Below are 16449 nucleotides of genomic sequence, written 5' to 3' on the forward strand. Positions count from 1 at the left end.
TTTCGGACGACTTGTTGAGTAAAACGCGCGGGCCAAGTAAAGTCCCTTGATGGATGGCAGAGTTATTGACCGAAAGTAAGACCCTGTAAATACTGACTTAACTCATTAGATATCGAAATCAATTGATGTGTAGACGGGGCAAGAATGGATGGGAGGACTGACGGACTGTATAGTCTTCAAAACTGCTTGAAACTAACAGGCGACTAACACTTTGCTTATACAATCAATCATACTTACAGGAACCGAAAGTGAAACATAGAAAGAATGGATTTAGCTTTTATGCTTGTCGCCATATGGCTGATTACTGGAACGAAGTTTGGTAATTATCATTTCTTGTCTTTATATTGCGGCCTTGCAGGTTACAGTTCATACGTACATTTGTTTTGTAACAGCGTATATATAAACAACTTAAATGTTGAACTATTTTACGTTTTTCAAGTTTAGGAGACAAAACTTTGTGACCGCTTTGTGACAGCTTTGTGGACAAGTTCATTCTTGAGCCTAATTTTACTAGCTAAAATGAGAAACACATAATTAAATCAGTTTAAACTTTTTTGTAAAATACTTTTGTTGTTCATATTTAGAATTGCATTTACTCTAGTAATAATAATAACTGACCAAAAAAAACGGCAAGCCTTTCTTATGTATCACTGTGATAATGTTGACATTTTTTATAACTTATTTTTCAGTTGCAAGCTTATCTTTTACTCTGTCAGCATCGCGAGTAAAATTCAGAACTACAGGAACTCTGAGAATGACATGTGATGTTACAGAAATAGATGCAGCTGTGATATACAACATTCAAATACGACGAGAAACAGACCCAGGATCTAACTACACATGGGAAACCCTCGCTGAAATTGAAGCAGGTTTAACGGAAATTCCAGTTTTGGATAAAGACATTGTTAATGACAAGGACTTTGTTGTTGGTGGTGTAATTGATAAAGATACTCCAATTAATACTTATTTAACATTAGATATGAATAAAGAGAAACTTAACTATAGTGACGCCGGAGACTACAGATGTGAGCTGACCTATAAAAGTAACATTACTGGTAGCGTTGCCTCTGTTAAAAGAAATGCCAGCCTTTCAATTGTTGGTAAGTTGATTTTTCCGACTTATGACTTATGCGATCAAAATGCAATTAATAATACAACTTTATAATAACAAGTAACATTCAGCAAGTTATCTAGACGCAATATTTCTTTGTGATGAAACTGAAATATACGTCTGATATTTTCTCCTATCATTTTCAGGTGACGATAACACTGACAAAACGCAATCGGGTTGGTATTTTTGTATTACGGTTGTACTAAATGCTGTCGTTGATTACAATAATGATATATAAGCAATTCTGAATTTAGCAAATTGTCAAATAAATAAATAAATAAAGACTCTAGCATAAAGTAAAATGCAAAATTACACTACGAAAGATCTTTTTGTCATTTAAAATTTAATTCCGCTGAAAAGCATTATACGTGAAAGGTTTTATGCTAACAGCTCTTTGATCAGTTAATGTGCTTACGGAACCAAATTATTACCGAACTTTTATAAAATAAGTAAAAACTGAAGGTACACGAGTTATAATATGTTGTTAAATCAGACATGGTTTATAACATGGTTCTACAAATGTCAAAGTTACACGTCTGTTGCTATTTGATGTTGAAAAGTCAAGTTAAAGTTGTGTGAATCTTAAAACGTTTTACTGGTTCCCCTTGAAAAGATGTGGAACATTCATCCCAATAAAGATCTGAAACTAACTGCACATATAAAACGTTAAATTAAATTCAACTGAAAAAGCAAGAAGCTTCAGTCTTTTACAGATAAGAAATAAACTGTAAAGTTTCAGCTAAGAGTTGTGCTCTTATAAAGTGGAAGGTGTTATCAGATTTGATTTTCAAAATGTTGTTTAAAGTTTAAAGTTAACCGCCTCGATAGACTAATGGTAGAGCGTTCGCTTCGAGTGTGGGAGGTCTTGGGTTCGATCCCCGACCGCGTCATACCAAAGACTCTCTTGCTTGGCGCTCAGCATTAAAAGGGAAACTGGCCTCTTCTCTTATACCCTCGTGGCGATGGATTCCATCAGGAATTAGGTGTCGAGAGTGATTAATATAAGTTGTAGAACTTCCTTCACAATCGACCTAAAATAAATTATGTATAAACTAAAGTTGTTAACCTTATATTTCAGATGCCAAGGAAAGCTCAGAAGATGTCTGCAAAACCACATTAATAATTGTTGCTGCTATTTTAGGAATTACAAATATCGTGACGATAGTTTATGCAAGTTACATGACAGTGGAGATGAGAAAAGCAAAAGCAGCAGGATCTGGTGGTAAAAGAACTATTTTATATTTTGTCATTCATGTGACACGCCTGATAAACAACATAGCTACCTCTTTCACAGCTATACGGTAAATTGCTCTGTCGCACCTTCCGAGCTAGTGCAACGTTGCGATAAAAGAACATCAACACGCGTGAGTGTCTTCATATTTCTTTTTCATTTTTACGAGCACTGTATCGAATATCGAAAATCGGGGAATGGTAGGTGATGTAGATATGATTTAACTTGACAGAGAACTTAAAGTTTGCTAATTTATCCCTAATTTGTGGCAAGCTGATTTAGCAGTGAATTTGGCCGTTTTGTCATATGAAAGTACTTTCATTGTCAAATATTTGCATTGTTACTAATAGTAAGAAGCAAACCGAGTAGGCATGAGATAGCTGTAAAGTATACAATGCAATTGGAAATAAAATATGTACCGAAAATGGTTTGGGAGTAAAAATATTCACTTTTTTATTGTGAGAGACAGCTCTGTCGCAAAGGAGATAGTCATGTCGCCAAGGAGATAGCTCTGTGTTGCATTCTGTGTTCATAATTTTAATGTTATATTGAAAAGTTTCGATATACACATGTATGAATTTGCCAGGTATTGTTTTGATAAAGATTTTTTCATAAGGCTATAATTGTAAAGTTTGAATTATAGTTGTATAATAGGTCAACCAGTAAAATCAAAGAAAACCTTCCTGAATGCAGTAGGGGCTACATTTTACATGTTCAAGAAATTTGATCAAAATGTTTGCTTTGATGAAATCTTTTTAAATTGAAAATGCGCGAATTAAAGCCCTCGTGATACTGGCTTTTGCCGTTTACGTGCAATTTCTTGCTAGCGAATTTAAATAATTTCACAGTACATGAATATGGTATTGCGATTATCGGATCGGGCATGTTTTTTTCTTAATTTCTCATTTTTATGATGCTAGTCAATGGTCTTACGTCATAATATGACAAGATTTCAGTTCTGAGGAAAGCTAATTTTACACAAAATCTGAGTCCAGTTCCTTTCGACACTGAAACGCGTTTGATGGTTCAGATTAAAGATAGATAGATAGAAATGAAAATAGCCGCGAATATTAGAATTCCAATTATACAGGAAGTTCTTAAATTTACAATTCGATCACTTTTTGTCAGTTATTGTATTTGTATTTGAGGTTGCTAATTTAATGTGTACATTGTTAATAAACTAAATGCATGGTGATTAGCTCCTACGTAAAGTAATCCTATAAATTTGATTAAGCTGGTAAATCAGCTTGACTATTTAAAACTTCAGATTTTAGATACATAAGTGCATTTGAACGTGCTGGTACAATGATGAAGTCAAAGCGACTACGAACAAACAAACTGGTCGTGTCCTCAACGAAAAGTAATTATGGTATCATTATTCTGATATGCTTTTACAAGTGTAATACGTAGTGTAAACAAGTTTAGAGCCACTTCCACTGAAGCTGGCGTCTTAAAAAGTACAGACAACCCTTGCTTTTCACAAGATGATTTCACGTATAACATTTTTTTCTAACTGAATTTATTTATTTTATAGAAAAATTAGCACATGCCGATTCTAAGAAAATATTGGCCGCCCGCTTAGGTCAATAGTGAAAGTGCAGATCTATTGATCATGGGCTTTGAGTCTGATCCCCCTGACTATTTCACAGTTTGTCCTCAGTCTCTGACACAATGATTAATATGGAGAACTTGACATTGAGTTACTTGCTGAAAAAATTTAGTACTGGCGCTGAATTCAGAAGTACTGGGTAAAACGGCACTAAATGCAAAATAGATATAAGAAAATATAAACAATATGTATTATACAAATGCTGTATAAATATAACAACAGTTGTCCGTAAGACAGCCAATGCTCGACTATTCGAATTATTGTCCAAGGACCAGGAAAATATTATCCTAGATGTTAAAATATAGTTTCAATCCAGTATCTGCATTAGTTTTGGAGAGTTCAAAAGTGGACATAATTTGACCAAAATGCATGTCAGAGTTAGGGACCTGATTTAATCGACTAATTTCATAACCCCAAAGGCACATGTGAAGTTTCAATTTATTATCTGCATTTATTCTGCAGATAGTAACTAGCACGCAAAACTTTAACCAGAATTTTCTAAGTCCAAAAGGGGTCATACTTTGCCAAATATACATGTTAGAGTTATGGGACCTGACCCAGTGAGGTTGGTAATTGATCTAGAAATGAAAAACAACTAAGTTTCAAATCTATATACCTTTTAGTAATAGCTGCATGTAAATGCACGCAGAACTATAACCAGAATTTTCTAAGTCCAAAAAGGGGCATATTTCGGCTAAATGCAGCTCAGAGTTGTGGGACCGGATGTTATCAACTAATTTTATAAGCCCGAAGACACATGTGAAATTTCAATTCAATAGCTGCATTAGTTTCGGAGATAGTAACTTGCATGTAAAACTTTAACCAGGATTTTCTAAGTCCAAAAGGGGGCATAATTTGCTCAAAGTACATGTCAGAGTTATGGGACTTGAACCAGTGAGGTTGGTAATTGACCTAAAAAAGCTGTATGTCTTTAAATGATAGCCATGCCATATGTACTTGCATGCAAAATTTTAACCAAGGTGTGACGCCGACGCCGACGCCATGGTGAGTAGAATAGCTAGACTATTCTTTGAACAGTTGAGCTAAAACTGTGAGGATTAAATTGTATCTCGTAACTGGACATAAGTACAATTCTGTTACATTCAACACTGTTGGTGCAACACAGAGCTATCTCCTCGGCGACATGACTATCTCCTTCACGACAGAGCTGTCTCTCACAATACAATTGAATAGTTTTACTCCCAAAACATTTTTGGTACATATTTTATTTCCAATTGCATTGTATACTTTACAGCTATCTCACGCATACTCGGTTTGCTTCTAAATATTAGTAACAATGCAAATATTTGACAATGAAAGTACTTTCGTGACGGAACGGCCAAATTCACTGCTAAATCAGCTTGCTCGTAAACCTCACCACGACCACAAATTAAGAATAAATTAGATTAGCAAAATTTAAGTTCTCTGTAAAGTTAACTCATATCTACATCGCCTACCATTCCCCGATTTTTGATATTCGATACAATGCTTGTAAAAATGCAAGACATATGATGACACTCACCTTTGTTGATGTTCTTTTATCGCGAAGTACACTAGCTCGGAAGTTGCGACAAAGTGATTTACCGTATACCTTTGAAAGAGGTAGCTCTGTTATTTACCAGGCGTGTATGAGTAAGCAGTGTAGGTAGTAGTGTAAGGTCAGCGGGCCTACTTAAATCATGCCGGATTAAAAGTCTCCTGCGGAGCATGTGTTATGTACCTCCATTATTAAAGCTAGACGATTGTCATTTGACCTAAACAGGTTAGGTGTAATTTAAAACACAGAGCAGAACAAACACAATCTTAAATAGATTTCGCATATTACCCCAAGCCTAGTAATAATGTACAGTATTACTGGATAATTGCCCTACCTAACAAATGATAAAATCTACAAAAAGTTCAGTTGGAAGTGCATAATACAAACAGGCACATCCAGGAAAGCCCCTTCAACAGGTAATGAAATATACAGCACCGTTCTCTCCGCCTATCATCGACCCGAGCGACCTGTTTTTGCAATAGTTATTAAACATTTGAATACTGAGAACACCCCCATGCAAAACAACAGCTGACTTGGCCTGATTGAGCCTGATTAGGAGAAGTAAAATACATTATGCGACACCCATCACTAGCATCTTTAAAAGTGAATTTTCATTATATAGAAACATGTTCCCAAAGGCCAGAAATAGTGACAACATTTAGTCCTCTCATTTAGATGAAATACATATATTACATGCAAGTAAATTTCATGTCATGATGACTTTTGTTTATTTTTCATAATATAATTATGAGGACTGGAATACAGCACTTGTTTTCTTATCGTCTGAAATCCAGTTAAACTACTGATTCAAAATAATACAAGTATACTCTTCTCTTTTTCCTTTCATATTTAAAAATAGTTCGGTTTCCATTTATAAGTACTATGTGTATTCTTTCAGATAACACCCATGATCGTGCAAGACAGGAGGTATTGTAAGTAACAAGTTCAGAAAAATGCAATATATGTTATAAACAAATATAAATATGAAATATCTGTGGGATAATTCCTAAAACTATTGAGTCTGAATGGTCGACTGGTTAAAGTCGTAAACATCATATTATTTGTCCCTCACTTACATTGGGCTTAAAATCATTCATGCGATGAAGTGGTTCTTATACTACGGTATAATACCAACCCGTGATGAAATAATGCCCGGAGTGGCACCTGGAGTCGTCCTACGCAATCAAAAGTAAAAAAGTCTAAAATGACCTAAATTATGTCTATCCGACTGTTAACCCAACAAAACATGAACAATAAAATGATTTCTCGTATGAATTTACGATAGACTATTCATAAAAAGTTTAATATACAATGTATTTAAAACGACTTTTATCGAAAGCTCCTTCCAGAGGTAGTTGTTTTTGGTTAAAATGGGAAAGTCATACTCCTTCAAGAGCTAGCATGAATTAACGATTTTTACACATAACATGCATCTGTATATTTAACCAATAGCAGATCTGAATCAATAAAATGTTTTGAAAGGTATCTATACATTGTTTCAGACCACCTTCAGTAACGTATGCCAAAGACGGCCGTCAAGGATGCTCTATTCAGGAAACTGATGATTTATCCCCATGAACTTACAACAGAACATCTCTGAAAGGCATGCAATAGAACATACGCATGTAAGAAAGTAAGAAAGAAAGGTGTCAACATAAAAGCATAGTGCTTTGGCTCTTGAATTCATTCACATAAAAGTACTAAAATCTTTGCAGCATTAATTTCAGTTAATAATCAAATGTCTGTCATGAAACTGGATAAGTGCAATATAATTAGTATGGATGGAATTCAGGTAACGCTCCAAAAACGACCTACTGTGGTATCAGCTATTGTTATTAAGTATTAAGTGTATAGCATCTGTGATTTCAAAGCTCAGTCTACTTACCTAAAGACATGTGCTAGCTTTCAGCTGTATTTTGTTCCTAAGAGCTAAAAACTTTGCAAACGGATTTAAAGAAGAAGCGTAGACGGTCATGCTACGTGAAAAAAATACAGTGTTCGTGAGTAAAATGACACGGAAATATTATAGTTTGCCGCGAACACTTGTTGCGATCGTGCCGCGAACATCGGGTTAACATGCCGCGAACACTTTTATTAGAATAGATACAATGATCGCGGGATGTTCGTTTGGTGTACGCTTTTCAGACACAAATTAGATATGCCACAAACTCCGCGTACAAGTACATGTGAACTTTTGGCGATCATCTCGCGAGCTCGTTGCTGTGAACATGCCGCGAACAAGCTAAGAACCATGACTACCAAGCAAAACCTAGCTAGAAATTGTCCAGAAAATACATCGAACACTAATAATAGTAAAAATACAAATACATTAAAAGGAATCAGGAATATAAATTTCTTCAATAAACTTAAGCACTGAGGCTATAGCAAATTCAATTGTGAATATCTGAAGTGTTTCATATCATGGTACTAGGTAAATTTTGAGTTTTAGATATAATGTATGCATGCATTTAATAGCTATTTTTGCGATTTGAATAACAGTGTCACAATGCATGTATTCATTACATGTACTTTCCGAATTCTGGCCTCTGTGACGTAAGGAGTCACTTACTAGGCAGGGAAAATCATCCCGAGAAGTTTTAACATTCTGGGCCAAGTGATTCTCAAATTATTGATCGGGAAAGGTTTTCCAAATTCAGGCCCCTATGATCTTGACCTTTTACAGACTAACACTAAAATCAATAGGGTTCTTCTACTCTGTATGTCCAAGCATCCTAGAAAGTTTCAGCGTTCTAGGTGAAGTGGTTCTCAAGGTATTGACTGGAAATGGATTTGCTTTCCATGGTGAGGCTCCTTGACCTTGACCTTTAATGGAGGGACACCCCAAAACAATAGGTGTCATCTATTTTATAAATCCTGTCACCCTATGTGTAGTTTGTAGGTTCCAGGTGAAATGGTTCTCTAGTTATTGATCGGAAATGAAGTGTGACGGACAGACGATAAGGGCAAAAACGTTATGTCTCCCCTAGTGAGTGTGTGTGGGTTGGACATAATTAATTAACATACAATTAATATCTGCTGAAATCAAATCTCTTAATAAACAGTTTACCAAAAAATACAATATACTGCGTTCAATATGTAATGTTACTCCGTATGTAGTTCCGTAACCGCTGGTTATTTTAGATGCGGTTTTCGGCACATTATAGAGCAATTTATTTGAAACAATGCAATATAAATGATAAAAATCGGCGTGTTCAAAGTTAAAATATAATCATTTTAGTGAGGTGTACTCAGGTGTATTGGACCATAATTATAATTAAGGTTTGTCCTGGGGATCCAGGGTCTCAGAAAAATAGAATAAGTTGTAAAATCACAAAACTCTATCATTTTCCTATGAGGTACAGCAGTTTGTGATGCGTTTGCGTTTGTTTTAAACTATCTATTGCATTTCTAATTTTACAACACAACTAACAAATCTAAACTCGAGGTTGATTCCATCTGGAATGGGTGTTAATCGAAGTTGTAAGAACTAGTTTCGCAATTGAGAATTAAGATACTAGTATCGACTTAAAATACAATATTTTTTTTAAACGATGATTACCGCGCCTAACGAAATTGCAGAGGCTTATTGTACTCACCTTTTCATTTTTTGAGTAAATGTATACACACTCAATTTAAAACTGTTATAAACTTTTTTATTTTAGTTTTCATATGTTTTTGTGCAGATCATGATTTGTTTTATCTGTTTAAACTGAAAATTGAACTATAGATCTAGTTGCTGAATAGTAGAAGCAAGGAATTGCTTATTACAATCTCAATATTTTGGACATAAAATTGTCTAGTATACCCGAGTACACCTCACTCAGATGATTATATTTTTATTTTGAATCTGTTATTTTTTACAATTTATATAACATTGTGTTGCCAATAAATTGCTCTATAATGTGCCGAAAACCGCATCTAAAAATAACAAGCGGTTACGGAACTACATACGGAGTAACATTACATATTGAACGCGCCTCGTAAGTTCTTCTGTCGAATAAACCGCGATCATTGATCTTTCTGCTAATATTCACTGAATTAGAGTCAAATCACGCGGGTAACAGCGAATATCCTGTGAATACTTCCTGCAGATAGGTATGTTCGCGACATGTTCGCGGCATGTTCGCGGCGTGTTCACATCTTTTAAACCATTTCTTAAGGAGACTGTTTGCAGTATTTGATCTTCCATCCAAAGAGCGCATCTAGTCAAACATAAACTGATATTAAACTATGTACTACACTGCTATAATGATAGAGGGAAGCTGAGTCATTTGTCTACATCATTGGACATATACTATTAGAGATTTTCAACTTACTTCGACATGTACTGCGGACTTACAATAGGGGTTTTCTCAAACTGTATATAAGTTAGTTATGCATAACTGAACAGTTGCATATTTAGTGTCCAGTACTATTGTCGTAATACTGTTTCCATTTAGAATATCTGAGAAAAGACAGTTATAAGTTTTATAATATCCGTTTTATTGTATATATAATTACCGATATATTTTGTTTTACAAGCATTTTAACAGCGCGGGCGCATTTTGTTTTATAAAACGTTTTATATCGCTTTTTGATGTATTTAATAGTATTCAAATTTTTCGATTACCGTATTTATGAACAAGAAGTAAGAGTATCTGTATCGCAAACTTGTTTTTTTTATTTGAAGTGCTGCAATTTATATATATGCTTGCTGTCAATTTCTTGAGGTTCTAGCCAGTATTCGCTAGCAGTGAAAACGTCTGTTGATTCAACGACCAACATACCCTATAATCCAGGATTTGAACCAGTGACCACCTGGTGAGGAGACAGTCACTCTTCCTCTGCGCCTCAAAAGGTTCACTCACCTATTTCAGATCAGGCGATAGGGAATCACAACAACATATGTTACAAGTTATTACTTATTTGAATATCTGGTATCAAAGAATGTATATAGTGATACTTATCATGACATATATAATGGCTACAACTTTTTAAACCAATATAGACCTTGAGTTTAAATCTTTGTCCAAGTTTCTTGAAGCCTAGTATGTACACATACCATATGTGCATGTGTTCGAGCAGATTCTCAACTAAAAAGGCTTAATGATAAAAATCAAGCGTCGACTACTAAGCTGGTTGTATCAAAGGACCACATATAAATGTTTATTTTAAATGGTTCATTGCATTTGGCTAGGTAAAAAATATCATTTCGTTGGCAATTCTATGCATGTAGTGGCCTAAAACATTTTTAGCTCGACTATTCGAAGAATGTTTTTACAAATAGCTTTAATTGTACTTAAAGATTAAAGTTACGTTGAGACTGATAATCCATACTTAATAATCACTTGAAAATAGTCATGAATTGAAAACGCAATTCTGATATCAGATTATAACAATACTAAGTGGCTATTTCCTTCTTTTATTTTCAAACATGCTGATACATAACTAATTCAGGATGTTTTCGTAAAATTATGGTGATAGGAATATTTGAAGAACCTGCTAAAATCAAGTAAAATGCGACAGAGTATTTAGCTGAGTCTAGAGGCATCCTACATGTAGACATTTATCGAGCCGAATCGTTAAAATATGTCATGAACTAAAAATTAATAGAATATGACATCTGAAAGTTGCGATTCCGTGTGTTAAATATAGCCTGTTCACTATCCATATATTTACAAACGTATGTATTGTATTAGCAGATAAGTGTATCACAATAAACTAATTTCTACAGTGAAAGTAAAAGTTACTTAACACATATATGTAGAAGAAACATATATACCATAAGTATGTTTTCGTTCTTGCGAAGTTTTAAATATTTGGAGAAAACCCCTAGTGTAAGTACGCCATCCGCTGTGCGCGTCGGAGTAAGCTGAAAATCTCTTTTTCTATTATTGTTATTATGTATGTTGGTTTATATATTGCTCAAATAAATTTCACAAATCTCATGTAAGAATCTCCTGTACAAGCACTTGTCTGTCATTCGGGTCTAAGATTAATATTTGATGAAATGCAGCATTAATGTACTAAGTTATCTTAATGTAATTTATATGTTGTGTCCAAATTATTTTTTGTTGAAATACAGCATGGATGAACGGTATGTAGTTCTCAGGCTGATAACTAGGAGTGATGTATAATGTTGAGTGTTTAGAATAATGTTTGGTGAAATACAGCATGAATAAACTGTAAGTAGTGATTAGATTTATATATTTTGCCATTAATGTATATCTTGAGTGTTGGTGATTTACTCGCTGTACTTCGTGATGCGTTTGATAATTTTACTATGACGATTATGTTGTGCAAGACAAGTTGACCAGTTAGGATATGCGTATACAAATCTTTGAGATGTTGCATTGTGCTAAATTGTATATTTGCGTAATAGTTTATTTGAGAAATGCTGTGTAAGTTGAAAATATTGGCAGCTATCCAGTGCATCTATTTATATTTATTCGAATTTAAGCTGAACAGGGACAATCTGTGTGCCATATCTTATGGGATAAGCAAAGCATACCTTATTCGATTTAAGTTGGTAATCGTTGAAATCGTAGAAAGACAGCAATATAATTAATGTGAAATGAATGTGTAAGACGGTATGCATGTTATGAAAATTAGAAGTAATTTTGGTGTCATGCCACCAACACAAAGGACCACAATGGAAATAAGAGTTTTCTCTTTTTTTTTGTGTAATCCTTGGTGACGGTGTGCTTGTCATGGCTATTTATAATTTCATGTATGCAGTATGTTATTATGTTGTATTTACTATACATGTTGTTTTTGATTGTCCATGTATGTGCACTCCTTACCGAAATAAATCAATCAATCAATCTATCTATTTATCTATCTTAGTAAATATCAATTTTGTGATTTAGTAGTTATTTTATTTATTAATACTACACGCCACGTCACTTCGAAATCATAAAACAGTAAAAAGGTAAAAGAAAACAAAATTGAAAGATAGGACTTGTGAGAAGCATTCAGCATAGCAAATCTAGTCATTTCCAGGCGTCGCAAAGTAAGCCAGCCACAAGTATTTAAGAACATCCAAGAAAGGTAGCAAAGCACACTGTAAAAACTTATATGAGAAATGTCGATCTGTTATATTTCATCAATTATAGTAAAATATTAACATAATTATGTGGTATATTATATGTGCTTCAAAAATGTATACATAAAGCAGAATTAATGTTTGAATGGCAATTGTTTAGAATTTGTTGATTATCTCTCTAATATGTTTACATGTATTTTGATATTTATTTGTAGTATACATAAGCTGTAGAAGACTGGTTACTTAACTAAATTCATTTCATTATTTGCCACATGTATATATCTTTCGTTTTTAAGTACTTGCTAACAGAATTACTTTTTTTTCTCTATCAATGATTACATTTTTGTAAGTATTCTAGGTTTACGTGTCCATGAAAACTGAAATTTGGGTGACTTCTACGTCCGCTGGGCTGCAGTAATTATCTCTTTATGTATATTACTGTATGTATATGATATACACAATCATGTCACAATAATAAACTATTTTAATATCTGTAGTTAAATATCTATCCAAAAAGTATGAAATATATTAAGATGGGGATGGGGTAAAGAGAAGAGAAGGGAATTACAAAGAGTAAAATTCAACAGCCAGTGTTTGGACGTGTTCGTCCCTAAAATACATAAACGAGGTAAAGTAGATATACAACGAGGACACATCAGATGAATACAGTGAAGCACCGCCTTAAGACGGCGAGTTGCAGAAACCCCGAAGGGCAGGGAAGTGTAAACCAGTTGGTCCGAGAGCTCACGGACTTTTATTGCAACAATTGAGGCCAAAAGAAGTTTATACATTTTTGGAAACAATATTTCATATCCTCCATGAAAACCCATTTCTTAAGTGTCAAAGCCGTGCCTATCTATATTTTGTTCACTTATGTTTGTGATAGGGGAGGTAAAACTCACTTGTAAAAATTCAGGGGGTAGGGTACAGTTTACGTCTACCAGTTTTTTCACTGTTTTTTTACAGTAGCTATATGATTGTCAGTAAATATATATATGCCAACCAATGTCAGCAAAAAGAAATTCATCAAAAAGGAATGAAGGGCAAACTTGATATTTAAGGTCAAAGGTCAAATTTATGTACAAATCACAAAAATTGACATATTTGAAATTTATTTTTATTCTTAAAAATTAGTTTGTTATCATAAGTCACTCAGCTTTATATATGCAATGTGTATATATCAGTCAAAGTCAGAAATGCAAATCTTATTGCAAAACGTCAAGATTAACCATGATAATTGAAGGTCAAAGTTCATTTTCATGCAAAAATATGAAGAATGTTACATGTACTTTTTCTGACGTTTTTAATATGTATTCACATTGTTAGTCATTGAAGTTAATTCGTTTTAATGTCTGTATGTCAGGCAAAGTCAGCAGTGCAAAGGTAACCCCAAAACTGCCAAGGGTAAAGCTTATATCAAAGGTCAAAGGTCAAATTTGTGTGAAAAATTGCATGAATAGTTTCCTGTTTGAAATATAACAGTTATTTCTGATCATTATTTGTAATTGCTCGTGATTTATTTTAATGTATATATGCCCCACAATGTCAATAATAAAGATATCATCTAAAATTAGACAAGTTCAAATGTGATATTAAGGGTCAAAGGTCATTTTCAAGTAAAAGAATGAGAAAATAGCTCTTTAGCTTTTCTTTTTGTTAATGATATTTTGTCGATATTAATCAACAATATCAGTTCATTTTGATATATAAAAAATAGGCGATGTCTGGTATGCACATATTATTTCAAAACATTCAAGGGGAACCATAATTTCAAAGGTCAAAGATCAAAAAAGTGAGTAAAATGTTGCAATAATATCACCTGTTTGAAATAATTTTTATTGTTTATAAGTATTTGTTTTGTCATTTTACTAACTGATCGTTGTTCATTTTACTGTATATATGTCAGACGATGTCATGGAAGAGGAAATAAGTCAAGGTCGAACCTGGTATTAAAGGTCAGGGGTCATTTTTGTGTAAAAGATCAAATTGTAGCATAATTACCCATTACTTTGTTCAAAAATAATAGCGCTTGTTAGAATTTTCTGTTAGCAATTTATTTTAATGTATACATGTCAAGCAAGGTCAGGAATGTAGGTCGTAAGTCTCCAAATAAGGCAAAGCCAAACCTATTATCAAAGGTCAAAGGTCAAATTTGCGTGAAAATTAGCCAAAAAACAGTATTTTTGCAATGATTTTTCATTATTTTTTTAGGGTATTTCAAAACTATAACTAATTATTAATATTCATTTTAAAGTATATATAACAGATGATATCATTCTTGAAATAATAATGAAAAATTAGTCAAGGTCAAATCTGACATTAAAGGTCAAAGGAGAGGGCCTTAAAAAACTTGCCATGATGAAAAAAACTGGCTGGAACAAGTTGGGGAGTAAATGCAAAGATCCTCTGCAAGTCTACACGGCAATGTACGGCCCATAGCAGAGTACGCATCAACCTCATTGGTACCTGCTTCCAAAACCAGTAAAGATAAACTGGACAAGGTTAAATTTCAGGTCTGAGGATAATCCCGGGGCAATGAAAACAACTGCAATAAAATAAATGGAAAAGACAGCCAACCCTGAGCCATAAGAGACAAAAGATAATAGGTAAGGGTAGATTTCTCGGAAGCACAGAACACCAAAAAACACAGCCCAAGAGCCACGAATTTACATAGTAGGCCCACAACAAAATGAAGTTGTAATGGAAAAATATTTCAGACGGGTTGCTTCAAACATCCAACAAGTACATATTAAATTATGCTAAATATTGATGGAGGGGAAGAGAACGGCAAGGGGCGAAATGGGGGGGGGGGGGGGGGGGGGCGCGTCCGAAGGGGAAAGTTGAACAAGGACGATTATACAAGGGAATGCCATTGTCTTAGACACTCATGTACCAAAGATAAACACAAAACTACGATCAACTAAATAACGTAGAAAAACGAACACGCAACATATAAGAAAACAGTAGGGCACCAATATAGATTCACAAGCATACAAACGCACCCATAAACTTGGGAAAAACGATCAAGCACCGTCTTGGGATTCGGATGCCATAACAAAGGGGAGCCACGAAAACTTACTAAAAGTAAAGGGGGAGGGGATGCAAAAAGTAGCATAAATGCAAGACGAGAGTACAAAGCTTTTGTGCATGCAGAGAAGGCAAATAGACTACCATCCCACCCACTCCACTCAAAACTCGAGAGCAGAACCAAGAACAGACTGAAAAGACATTAAGAGTATTAACCACATCGTCAAAGAAAGGCAAAAAGGGAAAGCAGCAGCACTGGACACAGATGCAGAGCCACTCGAGCCCAATGAATGGGTTCCCAGACAATGTGCTCCCAAGATCAGATTGGAGGTGCCAGGAGTAGAAGAAAAGGGAAAGCAACATCAGGCTTACCAACAATCTCTAACGCTAGAAATGATCAATAACCACTATCCAGCACACTCTTGGATCCAAGCATATACCGATGGATCAGTGGGAAAGCAGTTCAGAAAGCTGGGAGTGGTGCCTACATCAAATTTTCAGACAGCTCCTCCTTCATACTCTCTCATCCAGTCTGCAAGAGATGTTCCAACAACAGATCTAGATGCAAGCCCTCACATCGGCGACACTCGAACTGTATGAGCGAGGAGAAAAGGTACAATATATTCCTAACAGACCCCAAGTCTGCTCTTCAGGCTCTCTCAACAGGTCCATCAGACAACTTAATCAGACAGCTGTTGAAAAACATCAATCTCCTGCCTGAGAGCAACAATGTAGCATTTCGATGGATTCCTGCACATGTGGGCACAGCTGCAAATGAAGCTGCGCACAAACTTGCAAAGACAGCAACCATGCAAATACAACCCCAACCTCGAAGCTCAGACTCTGTGGAAGAACAGCTTTGCGTCAGACTGGAAGAACATAAATGGAGGTTACCTGCCAAATCAGGACT

General features: G+C 34.8%; 1 protein-coding gene across 1 annotated transcript; it reads left to right on the forward strand.

Annotated features, from left to right (window-relative positions):
- Positions 1-232: 232 nt before the first annotated feature.
- LOC128554011 (uncharacterized) lies at positions 233-13004 on the forward strand. Its single transcript, XM_053535216.1, has 6 exons — positions 233-319; positions 690-1100; positions 1258-1287; positions 2190-2333; positions 6387-6420; positions 6991-13004. Exons 1-6 carry the CDS (start codon positions 265-267, stop codon positions 7064-7066), a joined length of 750 nt encoding a protein of 249 aa, XP_053391191.1. The 5' UTR covers positions 233-264; the 3' UTR covers positions 7067-13004.
- The last annotated feature ends 3445 nt before the right edge of the window (positions 13005-16449 follow it).

This window comes from Mercenaria mercenaria, unplaced genomic scaffold (genome assembly GCF_021730395.1).
Source record: "Mercenaria mercenaria strain notata unplaced genomic scaffold, MADL_Memer_1 contig_4631, whole genome shotgun sequence".
Taxonomy (NCBI): Eukaryota; Metazoa; Mollusca; class Bivalvia; order Venerida; family Veneridae; genus Mercenaria; species Mercenaria mercenaria.